The sequence below is a fragment of the Penaeus chinensis genome, chromosome 1 (assembly GCF_019202785.1).
Source record: "Penaeus chinensis breed Huanghai No. 1 chromosome 1, ASM1920278v2, whole genome shotgun sequence".
Taxonomy (NCBI): Eukaryota; Metazoa; Arthropoda; class Malacostraca; order Decapoda; family Penaeidae; genus Penaeus; species Penaeus chinensis.
Genome location: NC_061819.1, coordinates 38,586,278 through 38,601,277, shown reverse-complemented (window position 1 = coordinate 38,601,277; position 15,000 = coordinate 38,586,278). Strand labels below are relative to the sequence as shown.

The window sequence follows — 15,000 nt, the reverse complement described above, 5'->3', positions numbered from 1 at the left end:
AGTGAGGCCTAGTTTGAATCCGAGAACTGCTACCTCAGATTCCAGCTTGTAAGCAGGGCAGCTTCTATAAAATACATTATGGGAGCCACCACGATTGGAACAAGCGCATTACTGAGCAGTGCAATTTGAACGATCATAACCAGGTTGAGACATAGAGGGCAGAGGGCTGTGGAGCGACAATGTTTGACTGGGTGGCCAAAATGCCAAAAATTCTGACACTGTCGGGGAAGGGGTCGATATGGTCGGACAGGACAGGACACCCCACCAACATAAACTTCATAGGGAGATCATGTCTATGGATGCTGATCTTGGCAATACTGGGCAGGAATAGGTTTGCCACTGAGGTCAGTCAGGGTAGATAGTGCACGAGCTTGGGACTCAGAACGACTATGAAAGGAAACTTTGCCTACCTGTTTTTGGAGACATTGTTCGAAGAGAAGGGTATTGTCAGAGTACGGGGCTGTAGGGGGAATCAAAAATAATTGATCCCACTTGGCTGGGCCAAAAAGGGTACTCAAAGGGTTTGTAAAAGTGGAAGCAATAGAAGGACGAGGGCGGGAAGATGGGGTGGTAGGACAATAATAATGAATAGTAGTAATGAGGGGGATGGATTGAGACAATGAGAAGAGAGTGTAGTAGAAGATGGAGTGGAGGATGTTGGGAGAGAGGTAGGGTTGACTGCAAACATCGGGGGGGGGGGGGGGGGGGATATTAGTATCAGTCGGAGCCGTGGTCAGAGAAGAGACAGGGGTCAGGAAACCACTGAAATCAAATTTAGATAGGCTAGTTGATGAAGGGGTAAACCTCAATACCCCTTATAAGGGTAAAACATCTTCATTATTGGCCATGGTAAGCCTGAAATAAATGGGTCGCCATTCGGGGTAACGGCTAGACAATTAACCAAGGGAATATCATGCCCATGGCTCCCGGAGGCCATTCATGACTGACACAAAGCCAGCCTTTCATCCTTTCAGCATGGCTCTCACACCTTAAAAAGTGGACAGAAGGGAATAATGAAGAAAAGGAGAGGAAAGGGGGAGAAGAAAAGATCATCCAAAATGAGTTGAGGCGAGGGCTGAGGTAGGGCTGATCCCCTACATTGGGCCCCAGTCTCCGTCTCCTAAGCCCCCTACGACAACAACGACCAAGGGAAAAGGGGGAAAGTAAGCACAATAGCAATAAAAATGTTAGTAAATTCAGCACTGACTGATCTTATTTCCCTTTTCTACTTTTCATACCTTTGCTGATATTAATAGTATTTTGAATAAAAGTTATACAATCACTATCACTGCAACTGGAAGGTGACAGTCCCAGTGATAAAGCACTTGACTTTCCAATTACCAGCTCTTAGGTCTGTGCCTAGCCCCCCCTCCCGGTGGAGTTTTGGCAGAAGTTGTGAGTTAAAATTAAGATCTGGCTACCCTGTCACATCATACATCGGTTTACTAGGCATGCTTCTCGTAGGTTATATGCCCCAAAAGGATTGTGGGACCAATTCTGGTAGTTATAATGATTATGCTGACTATTACATAGGCAGTAATAAGTGATGATCATGAAATTGACAAGATAGTTTGATAGTAATATTAATTGCATAATACTTGCATAATCAAATACCAGTGACAGATATTGCATACATAATACATAAAATTTCATACCACATTTACTGAATTTTTATCTGGAAAAGAGACTTTTAGAATTACTTACATCTTTAGAAGTGTTTGGTCACATTTAACAATAGGTCCTTTCCATAGCCTAAAGAAGCTAATGCAGGCCTATGAGTGAGGTTGAATGATGAAATTTATTGATAAATCACAACGCAACACTGACAATACGGATCCACTAACAAAGAGAATAAACTCTCACTCGAGGACACACGTGGCTGGCCTCACAAGACACTTTTTTCTAGACACTTTTTTCTAAATATAAAGCCGAGGAAGCCAGTTAGAAAGAAAAAAAAATCAACACAATGCTAACAGGCATGGTATGTATGTACATGCCATGCCCACTGTGGTTAATGGTTAATGATTGAAGGCAAAATAAATGTGCTAGACACCTAAGGTCATGTAGCACTATAGTTAATGTTAGTGAAGGGTGTTTGGGTTAGTGATTAGTTGTTAAAGCTGGGTTAAGGAATTGGTGAGTGAATGGGTTAGGGTCGGATGAGGTAATGTAAAGGATTAGATCAAGTGAAGGATACATATGCGTTTGAGGAAGGAAAACGGGTTGTCAAAGCAGAAAGTGTGAGATTCTGTAAGGATGTCTGATAAGTTGGGATGTCTATGTGGGCATGACAATAGAATATGTGGGACTGAAAGAGGAACATTACATAAGGGACATAGGGGTGGATCGGATTGTGACATTAGATAGGAGTGTGTTAGACGGGTGTGGCCAATGCGAAAGCGGGCGAGGGCCGTCTCCCAACATCTGTTCCGATGGAATGGAGCTGACCAGGAGGAGATTAACAGTTTTACAGTATGTAATTTATTAGTGTGTAGACTTGACCAAAAAGATTGCCAAGACTATACAAGAAGGTCTTAAAGTGTGGGTAATAATCCGTGGCTGGGATATGTGAGAAACGTGGTTGGTTTGATGTGGACATAGCAGCGTAGCGTGCTAGAGTATCTGCTTGTTCATTGCCGGGGATTCCAACATGGCTGGGTACCCAGCAAAATTTGATTGTTTTATGACGTGTGGACAGGTAGAACAACCAGTTCTGGATCTTACGAACAAGGGGGTTGGTCGTGTGTATTGACTTTATGAGGGTTAATGAGTTACGGGAGTCAGTCAAAATTGTATAAGAGGAAGAGGGTAGTGAGTATATGTGTTTTAAGGCAAAAAGGAGAGCATACAGTTCTGTAGTAAGGACACTGGATTCAGGAGGGAGGGGGTATTTGAAAGTACGAGTTGGGAAGATTACTGCAAAACCAGCACCGGAGGTGGTTTGGAGCCGTCAGTGTAGACGGGAATACTGGAGGAATGAGTGGAGGCATGGTCAAGGAAATGGGTGAGAAGGACAGTAGGAGGAATATTTGATTTTGGTGGAAATATGGGGGCAAGGTATAAGCCATGGAGGGACTGAATGGACAGAGAACGGGAGGAGTCGGAGATGGGGAAAAGGGGAATGGGAGAGGAGATTATCCATGCGAGTGGAGAAAGGAGTAGGTAAACGTGGAGAAGAAGCAAAGGTAGGAAGTAGGAATCGTGGGATAGTTAGTTTAGTGAGGGGAAGTTGGTGGAATCGAGCATAACATCGGAGAGAGAGGAGGGCACGGCGTCGAGTAAGAGATAGTATGCCTGATTCAGCGTACAGGCTCTCAACTGCAGAGGAGCGGAAGGCACCTAGGGCTAAGCGAAGACCACAGTGGTGGATTGTATCAAGGTGAGCAAGGAGAGAAGTTGAGGCAGAGGAGTAGATATGGCATCCATAATCTAGAGTGGAGAGGATTAAGGTGACATGAAGATCTAGGAGAGTTTTTCGATCTGAGCCCCAGGATAAATGGGATAGGGTTTGTAAAATTCGGAGACGGCGACGAGCTTTTTCTTTGATATAAAGAATATGATCTCGCCAGGATAGTTTGGAGTAAAAAAGGACGCCTAGGAATTTACCAGAGGAATGGTGTTGAAGTGGAGTGTCATATAAGAAGATTGAAGGTAGAGGACCTGCACGTGTGCGAGAGAAAAGAATGGAGAAAGATTTGGAGGTAGAAAAGCGGAAGCCATGGTTTGTGGCCCAGGAGGAAACTGATGATATTGCAGATTGAAGAAATTGGTAGAGATTTAGTATGGATGTGCCAGAGGCATAGATGGTTAAATCATCAACATAGAGTGATGACCGGGCTCCTGGTGGTAGAACTGAGGCAATGTCATTTACAGCAAGAAGGAATAAGGTGGTACTAAGCACACTGCCTTGTGGGACACCTTCAATTTGAGGAAAGAAAGATGATGTGGCAGAGGCAATTTTGACCTGGAAAGTGCGTTGGGAGAGGAAAGACTTTATGAAGACACCCATATTTCCACATATGCCTAGAGAGGACAATTGTTGGAGAATATGGTACCTCCATGTCGTATCATATGCTTTTTCTAGGTAAAAAAAAACATAGCTAGTACGGATTCATGGCGTGCAAATGCGGATGTAATATATGTCTCAAAATGAGCAAGGGGGTCAGCTGTGCTTCGGGCACGGCGAAAACCAAACTGGGAAGGTGAGATAAGATTGTGGGATTCAAGATACCACATTAAGCGGAAGTTAACCATTCGCTCTAGCAGTTTGCATAAGCAGCTAGTTAGTGCGATGGGGCGATAGTCTTGAGGGAGGGTACTCGATTTATTGGGTTTTAGGAAAGGGAGGATAAGAGCTTCTCGCAAATGAGAAGGAAAATTCCCTGATGTCCATATGTGGTTGTAAGTTGTTAATAGGAAGGATAATGAGGAAGATGGGAGTTGTCGGAGCATACGGTAGTGAATACCGTCAGGACCTTCATGAGTGTTGCGGCACGATTTTAGGGCAGCATTGAGTTCAGAGGAAGAAAAGGGAGCATTATAGGACTCAGCAGAGGATAGGGTGAAGATAATGGGGGTACGTTCCCTGATGGTTTTAATAGAAGAGAAGTGTGGAGAAAGGTGAGAGCCACTACTGACCTGATCATTAGCGACTTCGGGAGGATCAGAGATGAGGGTATCCCGAATATGGAGGACGGGGGCTGGATGGGGGGATGTTTGCCTGATAGTTTATGGATCAGGCGCCAAACATTTGAGATAGATGTAGAGGATGTAATTGAGGAAACATAATTTCGCCAGCTATTGGTTTTACTATTGCGGATTGTACGACGAAAACAGGCAGATGCTCTTTTAATAGAGATAAGAGCTGATAGTTGATGAGGGGTACCTCGTTTGTAGCGGTAACTGTTCCAGGCTGCACGTTTTACACGGAGTGCTTTAGTGCAATCAGAATTCCACCATGGAACACATTTGGAGGTATAGGGTCTTGAGGTTCGAGGGATAGCTGTATGGGCAGCTCTTAGGACTGTAGTTATGAAAAATTGTATCATTTCTGATACGGATGAGAGGGATGATGGAGGGGTATGAATAGTAGAGAGTGAAGTGAAAGTATGCCAGTCAGCTCTATCAAAGCACCAGCGTGGGGAGTTAGGAAGTGGTACATATGAAGTTGGAGAAAGGAGAACTGGAAAGTGGTCGCTATAGGGAAAGTGGTCTAGAACTGACCAGTGGAAATCTAAATGAAGAGAAGGGGAGCATAGAGAGAGGTCAATGCATGAAAAAGACTGCGTGCGTGTATCAAAGTGTGTGGGGCGATCTGTATTTAGAATAATAAGATCAGCTGTGGATAGGAAGCGTTCTAGAGCTCGGCCAGGGGTGTTGGTGATAGAATCACAATCCCAAAGAGTGTGGCGGCAGTTAAAATCACCTACTATGAGGAAAGGTGGTTGAAGTTGGGAAATTAGGTTTTCAAAAGCAACAAAGTTAATGGGGTGGGAAGGGGAGAAGTAGACTGAAATCACTGTGATCCAGCGGCGAAGAAAGATACGAATAACTGTACAAGGGACAGTGGTTTGAAAGGGAGGTATGACATAAGGTGTTTTCTGGTTGATAAGTATAGACGAGACATAAAGGGAGTGTGGGGAAGAAACAAAATGGTAATTGGGGATTGGTATTGGAGAATGTGTAAGAAAAGTTTCTTGGAGGCATATAATGGATGGGTTATAAGAGGAGAGGATATGTCGGAGGTCAGGTCTGTGAGAGCGGAAACCGCGAATGTTCCAATGAAGGATTGTTATACTTTCGTTGATTTAGTGGCAAAGATTGCAGTGCTTGTTGGAGAATTTGAAGGGGAAGGTGCTAGAGGGTGGGATAAAGAATGAGGTTGGGGAGGTGGTGTTGTATCAGGAGGGGTGTCGGGAGGTAAAGGGTCTGGGGAAGAGGGTATTTGTGACATGAGGGATTCACGTGTGTATCCAGGAGGGAGTGGAAGGGAGAGAGGGGATGGTGGGAGGGTTAATACAGGTAGGGGTGGAGTCGGGGGGGATGGGTTTTGTTGGGATGGGGTAGGAGGATTGGGTGTAGGGAGAATATGAGTAGGAGGAGGATGGATATCGGCAGTCACTTTGAGTGTGGAGGGAGCGGGAATTGTAGAATTTGAAGGTGGAAGAGTATCAGTTTGGGATTCTATTATGTAGTTCTGGATATCTTCAAGAGTTTCTGTAATGGGGTTGGTTGTAGAGTTTTGTGAGATAAAGGTTTTCTTGTGAGGGGGGGAAGATAAGTCTGGTGTCTGATAAATAGGGGCAAAGGAAGGTGGAGGTGATTGTGAGGTAGGGGAAGAGGGGGTGGAACGTTTATTCTGTCTGCTGCGGGTAGTGCGGGGAGGGAGAGGGGAAGGTGTTGGGGCTGTAGTAGAGATTGTGGTGTCTGGATTTAGGATAGCAAAAGAATTTGATTGGGTAGAGATTGGAGTGTCTGGGTTAAGGATGCCAAAAGAGTTTGACTGGGGAAGGTAGGAGGTAGAAGAGGGGAATTTAGATGGAGGGGGGTTGGGTTTAGGAGAGAGTGTAGGAGCTTGGGAGGTATGGGAATTGGCAGAGTGAGCGACATTACTGGAGTAGGGGGTAAGAGAAAAGCCTTGTCGACGTGCTTCCTGTCTGGCTTCACGTAGAGTGAGTCCAAGTCTGAATCTGAGAGTTGCTACCTCAGACTCAAATTTGTAGGTGGGGCAGCCTCTATAAAATACATTATGGGGGCCGCCACAGTTTGCACATGTGCGTGATTGTGCAGAGCAATTTGATCGAGTATGGCCAGGTTGGGCACATAGCGGGCATCTGGCTGTGGAACGGCAATGTTTGGCAGGATGTTCTAAATGCCAACAATTTTGGCACTGACGAGGAGGAGGTTGGTATGGTCGGACAGGTAGGGATTCCCCACCTATGTAAACATTTAAGGGAAGGTCATGTCTACGGAAAGTAATTTTGGCAATGTTGATGGATTTCTTATGATTTCCTCTGGGAGGAATGGAGTAGCATTGTACATATGTTGCATCATAGTCTGTGAGACAAGCGAGTAAGTCCTCTCCACAATCTGACCATTCTTTGTCATGGATTGGGCAATCTGTTGGGGAGATAGAGACAGTTCCAGTGCAAGTATTGAGGGTTAGATGAGGTTCTGTAGGGATGGGATTACCACATGGATCAGTTAGTTTTGTTAATGCTATAGCTTCGTTTTCAGTTGTTACCGTGACGAGACGGGAGTGGTCGCGTCGGCTACGGAAAGAGACTTTGCCTACTTGTTTTTGGAGGCATTGTTGGAAGAGGAGGGTGTTTTGAGAGTAGGGAGCTGTGGGAGGGATCACAAAAAATCGGTCCCATTTGGCTGGGCAAAATAGAGTATTTAGGATTCTTGTAGAGGTGGGGGTAGTAGAAGTGCGGGGACGTGTGGAGGAGGGAGTAGTGTTGAGGGGGGGTAGTGTTATGGGGAGGTGAGCAATAAGGTTGTAAGGTAGTAATAAGGGGAGATGGGGTGGTTGATGAAGAAGGTTGTGGGAGTAAAGGTGTTGAAGTTGAGCATGTTGGGAGAGTAGAAATGTCTCCTGGGGGTTGGTTGTTGATTAGGGTTGATACTGTACTAGTATGCATTAATGATGGGGAAGTTGTTGCAGTGTTTGGAGCCGTGGTCAAAGGAGAGCCGGGATTGGGGCTATTTGATAAAGGGGCAAGCCTCATTGCCCCTAAAAGTGGGATTACATCTTCATTATTGGCCATGATAAGCCTGAAGTATGTTGGGGAAAAAAAACAGTCCACCCCTCAGGGTCCCCTTGAGGGGTAAGGGCCAGGTATGGCAGGGGAATACCGTGCCCATGGTTCCCTCAGGCAGTTCAGGACTGACATAAGGTCAGCCTTTCATCCTTTCAGCACGGCTCTCACACCTTAGGAGGTGGATAGTAGAAGGGATTGGTGAAGAAACAAACGAAAAGTATGAGTGGGAAAAAAGACCATGCAAAATTAGTTGAGTTGACAGCTGAGTCCCAAGGTTGAGGAGTTCCCCATCATTGGGTCTCAGTCTCCGTCTCCTAAGCCCCCCCACAACAACAACGGGCAAAGGATTGGGGGGGGGGAGTCCTAGTGATAAAGCACTTGACTTTCCAATTACCAGCTCTTAGGTCTGTGCCTAGCCCCCCCTCCCGGTGGAGTTTTGGCAGAAGTTGTGAGTTAAAATTAAGATCTGGCTACCCTATCACATCATACATCGGTTTACTAGGCATGTTCCTCGTAGGTTATATGCCCCAAAAGGATTGTGGGACCAATTCTGATAGTTATAATGATTATGCTGACTATTATATAGGCAGTAATAAGTGATGATCATGAAATTGACAAGATAGTTTGATAGGTAATATTAATTGCATAATACTTTCATAATCAAATACCAGTGATAGATAATGCATAAATAATACATGAAATTAAAAAAAAAAATCATACCACATTTACTGAATTTTTATCTGGAAAAAGAGACTAGTTTTCTAGCCATTTTGATTTTTTAGAATTACTTACATCTGTAGAAGTGTTTGGTCACATTTATCAATAGATCCTTTCCATAGCCTAAAGAAGCTAATGCAGACCTATGATTGAGGTTGAATGTTGAGATTTACTGATAAATCACAACGCAACACTGACAATACGGATCCACTAACAAATAGAAGAAACTCTCACTCGAGGACACACGTGGCTGGCCTCACAAGACACTTTTTTCTAGACACTTTTTCTAAATATAAAGCCGAGGAAGCCAGCTAGAAAGAAAAAAAAATTCAACACAATGCTAACAGGCATGGTATGTACATGCCATGCCCACTGTGAGTTTATTTCATCAATTGTTACACTTGTACTAAGTCACCAATGAGCCAATTACAAGTACTGCCAGTCTCACCCATTTACCCTTTTCCTTGATTTATGAAAATAATTTGCGTTATCTTATTTTGTTGTTACTATTGTTTATAACATTATAGTAATAATGGCTATGATAAAAATAACACCATCGATATTCATAAAAGTAAAAAATACATTTTCCCGCCAATTTAAGGAAAGGTGAAATTAGGCAAGGTGACAAGGTCTACTAATTGACTCCTTTGTGGCTAAGCACTAGCAGAGCCATCTATGTGCAGAGACATTTCACACAAATATGAAAAATGAGCACAGCATTTTCCCCATTTTATATTAATTTTCCCCAGCGGCATGTGGTTAACATGATCTCTCGTGACTGCAGGAAATTCATTATCCATTTAAAACTTGGATTTCTGTTTTCCATTTCAGTTATGAAATAATTTATGGAATTTGCTGTCCATGCCTGCAAATCACACCACACCAAAAAACAGAAACATTTTATAAAAATTACTTTATTCAGGTTTTATATACAAAATCCCTAGGAGAATACACAGTATTTCAGGGAAAACCATCCAGAATCTACTCCCCTGCATAATTAATAGTTTAATCTAATATTCCATACTGCTAAAATATGAAGCCTAAATATAAAAACATGACATTCAGTGATGACTAAATATTTTGCCACAAATATCTAATCAAAATGTACATTTCACAGATTTCTAAAATTCCCGTCATTGTCTTTTGTACCACTATTCAAAGGTATAATACAATTGGTGAAGGAAAAGAGTACATACCCTTTCTATGTTACAAGTTTAAAGAAGGAATCTGCAACTGAATTCATTTAAAAAAATAAAAAATAATGACAATAATAATTACAATTTAAACCCCTATTTCATTTCTTAAGTTCAACAATCCCAACCATTTCATCTCTCCCTTCATAGTGACAAAATAAATACCGTAAAATAAATAAAAATATCCCACCCCTTTACCCCCCAAAATCGTAAGTCTACGGCAGACTTTCTAAACTGCCGAAGCCCTCTGCTCACATCTTCAGCACGAACCCCGGCCCGCTGGAATTCGCTCCGCCCAGGAAGAACCCTCTGGCCGCAAGCTCTTCAGTCTCGTCAACCTGTGTTAATTGAAAAACGAGGTATTTTCATGAACAATCATTACTGTCACTACTAATTATCTATCAGTCAGTAGGATTAATTAGTATTATTCACAAAGAAGCATAATCTGCCAAATGTTGCAAATGTTTACGTAAAGCAACCAAAAGATTATGAAACTGGTACTATTAGATACTGACAGAAATCTATATATATTGCACAACTACACCAATATACCAGAAACTTGCCGCTGTGGCAACGCTTCACATTCACTGAAAGTAGTTACTTGTTTAAAGTACATTCATTGTGCTCATGACTTTTTTGTTTAAAAACTCTTCTTATACCATGACCTAAAATTCAGCCCCGAATATACATAACATAAAACCATATCAATATAGCAAATAACAGCAAGAAAACTGAAGTTACAACTAGAAACAGAAAAGTACAGTTTCCAAAAAGAACTTTCAGCATTAATGCCTAGGTATTGCTATAATCCTACCCAATACTACTCTGGGGTCAGTATTCCATTCTTGGCAGTGAGTTACAACTCAATTGAAATGCTCCCATATACACATTAAACAGTAGTAGGTTATGTAACAGCATAAGCAAAGGTAATATGCTTTGCGATTTCAAGCAATTATTCATCTTCAAAAGTGTTTAAAAAAATACCCAAAAATACCTTCAATGAATACACAAAACAAAATCACAAAAGATTCCAGGAAGCTTACCAGATCCTTGAAGTTCTTCCCACCGGACGGGGGCTTGGGACTGATGCCCGTCTTCTTGGAGCGGCCGTGCGGGTTCTCCGACTTGGCCGGCCACGTGGGGAACATGGCGGGGTCAATGGGCAGGGGAGGCTCCTTGTCGAAGTACTCGTGGTACAGCCCCTCCTGGCACGTGATGCGCTTCGGTGGGTTGTAGGTCAGAAATCTGGGGAGAAAAAGTAGGAAGTTTAAAAAATGGATAGATGACAAGATTATTTGAAATATGCAATACTACCAATGTCTGGGGATCAACTGACCTGTTGAGGAGGTTGAAGCCTTGGTCAGACAGCCTTGTCTTGAACCTCTCACGGAGATGATTATAAGGATAATCTGCGAACTGAGTCTTCTTCACCAAGGGTAGCTGGCCGTACCCAGGCCAGATCTTTTCACTTGGTGTTCCCAGGTCCTGTTAACAAAACATGCAACTTTAGGTTGAACACTTTCCAATCACTAGTATGACACCGATAATCATATATAGATATATACATCATATGGGTATTAAATGAAAAAAACAAAACAAAACAAACTTAAGAAGAGAAATGTATAGCTCATACAGATATGTATGCTCACTTTTGTGTGCATGTGATACATATCTACATCATTTCCTCTTTCCTCTTTAAACTAACGAACACATTTCCCACTTACCTTGAAAATTTTGTTCAGCTGATCAATCTCTGATTTGCCAGGAAACATTGGCTCCATGCCCAGCAGTTCTCCGAAAATACATCCAACAGACCACACATCAATATGCGTAGAGTATTGCTTGGATCCTAACAGCAATTCAGGTGCTCGGTACCACAATGTGACAACAACAGGTGTGTAGTGTTTGAGAGGCGATCCATACTCCCTGGCTAGCCCAAAATCACCCACCTTAAAAGAGAGAGAGAAAAGTTAAGTAATTCAAGCTTTATTTTTAAAAAATGAAGTGCTGTCATTTCATACAGGTGAAATTTTGGAGAATTCCCAAATTTCTTTAAAATATGTTTAGTCAAGGTTACTAGGGAAAAAAATATTGGTCAAAATATTCACAAAGCTACAAATGCTACAAAAAAAAAAAAGAAAGAAAAAAAGGAAAAAACTATCAGAAACCACAGTAAATCAAAAGCTATATACCTTCAGGATCCCTCGATGTGAAAGCAGCAGATTGGAAGTCTTAAGATCCCTGTGCAGAATCCAGTTGTCATGTAGGTGATGGACAGCTCTTAACAACTGGATCATGAGTGTCTTGACCTCTCCAATGGTAAACATCTGCTTCTTCAAACGCATTGTCTCCATCAAGCTCTTCAGGTCATGTTCCACATAATCCATTACAATATAAATCTTATCCATGTTGCTCCCCACAACAATTTCTCGCACAGTCACTATGTTCTCATGCTGGCCCTGTGGAGAGGGGTATCATTATTATTCTTTGTGATTATGCCAGGCAACAAATGGAAAAACTTGTATATTCACATTATTTAAAGACTATACCATGACATTTCAAAGTTAGCAAAATTACCTTCTTTCTCAAGCAACATGGAAGGTTATGCAATCAAAATAGCAAAATTATTCTACGATTTAACTTATTCTCTTCACAAACACTCAATATAGAAAATCATAATTTTTTTGGACAAAAACAAAACAAAAAAACAGAAGCCTCATACTTTTGACTCAAAATAAAAGATCATACATGTTTTTAGATATCATAAGAAAAAAATAAAAACATAAAACACCATACTTGAAAACTGTCCATTTGCATATCTAAGTAACATACTCTAAGGACTCACTGACCTTCAAGAGAGTATTGACTTCTCTCAGTGACGTGATGGGGAAACCTTCCTTCTCCTTCTCCATCTTCAGTCTTTTCAAGGCGACTATCTGGTTGGTTGCCTTTTCCCTGGCTCTATAAACCACTCCATATGTTCCTTCTTCAATTCTGAAAAGTACAGCCAAAAACTGCAGGGCTACTGGATATAATAAACATTTGCTTAAAGCTCTAATGTTTTCCACATCTAAAAACTCATCTCAATTCATCTCAGCAAGAAGGGAAGGAACATACTATTCTTACACATGCACACTCGCACGCACGCATCAACGCACGCACCCACATGCACACACACGCACGCGCACGCACACCCACACAAGCATGCACACACACACACACAAAAACATACCTATTGAGGCACTCGAACTCATCAACGGAACGACACCCCATGATGGCTGGATAGTAGGAAGGCAGTTGCTCCTTCAACTCTACTGGAGATTCTGGGGGAGAGTCATCCAAATACTCTGCCTCTTCTCGGTCTGAACGGCGATCCTCGACTCTGATGAAAGAGAGTCTTATTATATGCATTATCTACCTCGATGAATCATATCACAATATTCAAAAACAAATAAATATATAAATAAATAAATAAATAAATAAATAAATAAATATATATGCACATATAAAAACAAATGAATGAATCAATAAATAGAGGTACCTGGGCGAGTCCTCATAACGTCCAGCCTGAGAAGGAGACAAAGTGCCAGACCTCGCTGATGCTGAGCCACTTCCTGACACCGACAACTGGTCAGCAGCTGGAAAGGAAGAGACAGAATTCAAGAAAAGGACCATGAAGGAGTAAGGGTTAAGGGGTGGGAGAATATAAGCCGAGTAAAGACTGGTTATGGACATCTATGCACTTAGGAAATTATGCCCACTGGAGCCCACGAAATAAAGTGAGACGAGGATACAAACCACCAACTGGAAACAGCATCGTAAAAATAGAATTATCTTGTACACAAGGAATATCATTATCTTAATTACTTCATGGGACTATCTCACATAGGAGATGAGAGAAAAAGCGGAAAATGATGCAAGTACAAAGTATTCATAATAAAAGAGATTATTATGTTCAAATATATCTTCATCAGAAATACATGCATCAGAGAAACTACATAGCATGCATATATATAAATATATATAAATATATATATATATATATATATATATATATATATATATATATATATATATATATATATTTTAGACATGAGCTGACAAATCACCTGACAATTATGACCTCCCACTCATTATGTACATAACTGTTGCCGCGACCTAAGATAATTTGAAGCTGCCCAATGTAGTGTTTACATTTATCTCCATTGTGATGTATACAGCTTCAATAATATTTGTTCTTTGTTAAATCCTCCATGGATTACTTCCTTCCAGTTCCATAGATGTCCAGCTTTATCTACATGCACAACCAAGGCATTGGAAGTACTGTGGCAACAGACATCAGCTCTATGTTCACTGACCCTGGTGTTGAAACTGCAGCCCGGTTCACCAAAGTATGCCTTATTACATCTGCTGCAGTTGCGGTTGATTTCAGGCTGCTTTCTGTCTCATCTTATGTCATGCATCAACCCTTTTCTACATTTGTTAACATGAATACAGTTCAGTAAAATTATTTTAACTGACCTACAAATTTGCTTTAATTCTTAATATTCTGAAAGACTTTTCATCCTATTTTTTTTTCATACTCCTAACCATAAATCAAAACCTAATCAAGCAAATAAAGAAAAGAAAACAAGCTATAAGATCATCAGGCAAGAAGAAAACAGTAAAGAGCTGAAATTCCCCAGACAACAAAGAGAGGGTTTCCTCACAACTAAATTCAATGACACCAAATGAAACCCTATGAATATTTTTAAAAAGTCCCCTTAACCCAATGTCATTGGGCTTATGTACTGCCCCTTTTGCATTTTAGTGAGTTTTGTTACATGTGTGCTCAGAAGCAAGGAGTCTATCAGTTGGCCCTTGGGACTGCGCTTGATATCCCCAGTCCATGAATTGGCAGGAAAATGTGTTTTTCTTTCCAATACTACTAATATTGACATTGTTTTCATCCTAATTGATATCATGATTATTAAATTGTTAGTAAAACATTATTCTCATCAAAGGCAATAAAATAATAGAAATGAAGCTTTCAAAAAATGAAGGAAAAGGGATAGATAAGACTAATAGCTGACTCCTCAGTGACTAAGCACTTGTAGAGCCAACTATGTGTAAAGACAATAGATAAACTCTTCTTACAGTGAGCATGGCATTATAGTCTTGCCAACCGCTGACACTGGGTTAACACTGTCACTGTCATCCTTTATACTTCTACAGGTCCCAGTACTATTTAACTCTCAAACAATGACAATACGCAGCAAAACAACGAAGCTAAGAGTCATATCAACAATACTTAATAACGGCTAATCACCCTGCAAAGGCAACGCATA

The 15,000-nt window shown here is 41.4% G+C and overlaps 1 protein-coding gene across 3 annotated transcripts in view; it reads right to left on the bottom strand.

Annotated features, from left to right (window-relative positions):
* Positions 1-9,378: 9,378 nt before the first annotated feature.
* LOC125047976 (cyclin-dependent kinase 11B-like) overlaps positions 9,379-15,000 on the bottom strand; it is a 23,321-nt gene continuing 17,699 nt past the window's right edge. For all 3 annotated transcript variants that reach the window (XM_047646574.1, XM_047646662.1, XM_047646699.1), the window contains 8 exons: positions 13,215-13,311; positions 12,906-13,055; positions 12,523-12,667; positions 11,866-12,132; positions 11,398-11,622; positions 11,010-11,158; positions 10,717-10,918; positions 9,379-10,011 (listed from right to left, as the gene is read on the bottom strand). In XM_047646574.1, the coding sequence (XP_047502530.1) occupies positions 9,925-10,011; positions 10,717-10,918; positions 11,010-11,158; positions 11,398-11,622; positions 11,866-12,132; positions 12,523-12,667; positions 12,906-13,055; positions 13,215-13,311 (1,322 nt within the window). In that variant the 3' untranslated portion in view covers positions 9,379-9,924. The remainder of the gene's footprint in view (positions 10,012-10,716; positions 10,919-11,009; positions 11,159-11,397; positions 11,623-11,865; positions 12,133-12,522; positions 12,668-12,905; positions 13,056-13,214; positions 13,312-15,000) is intronic.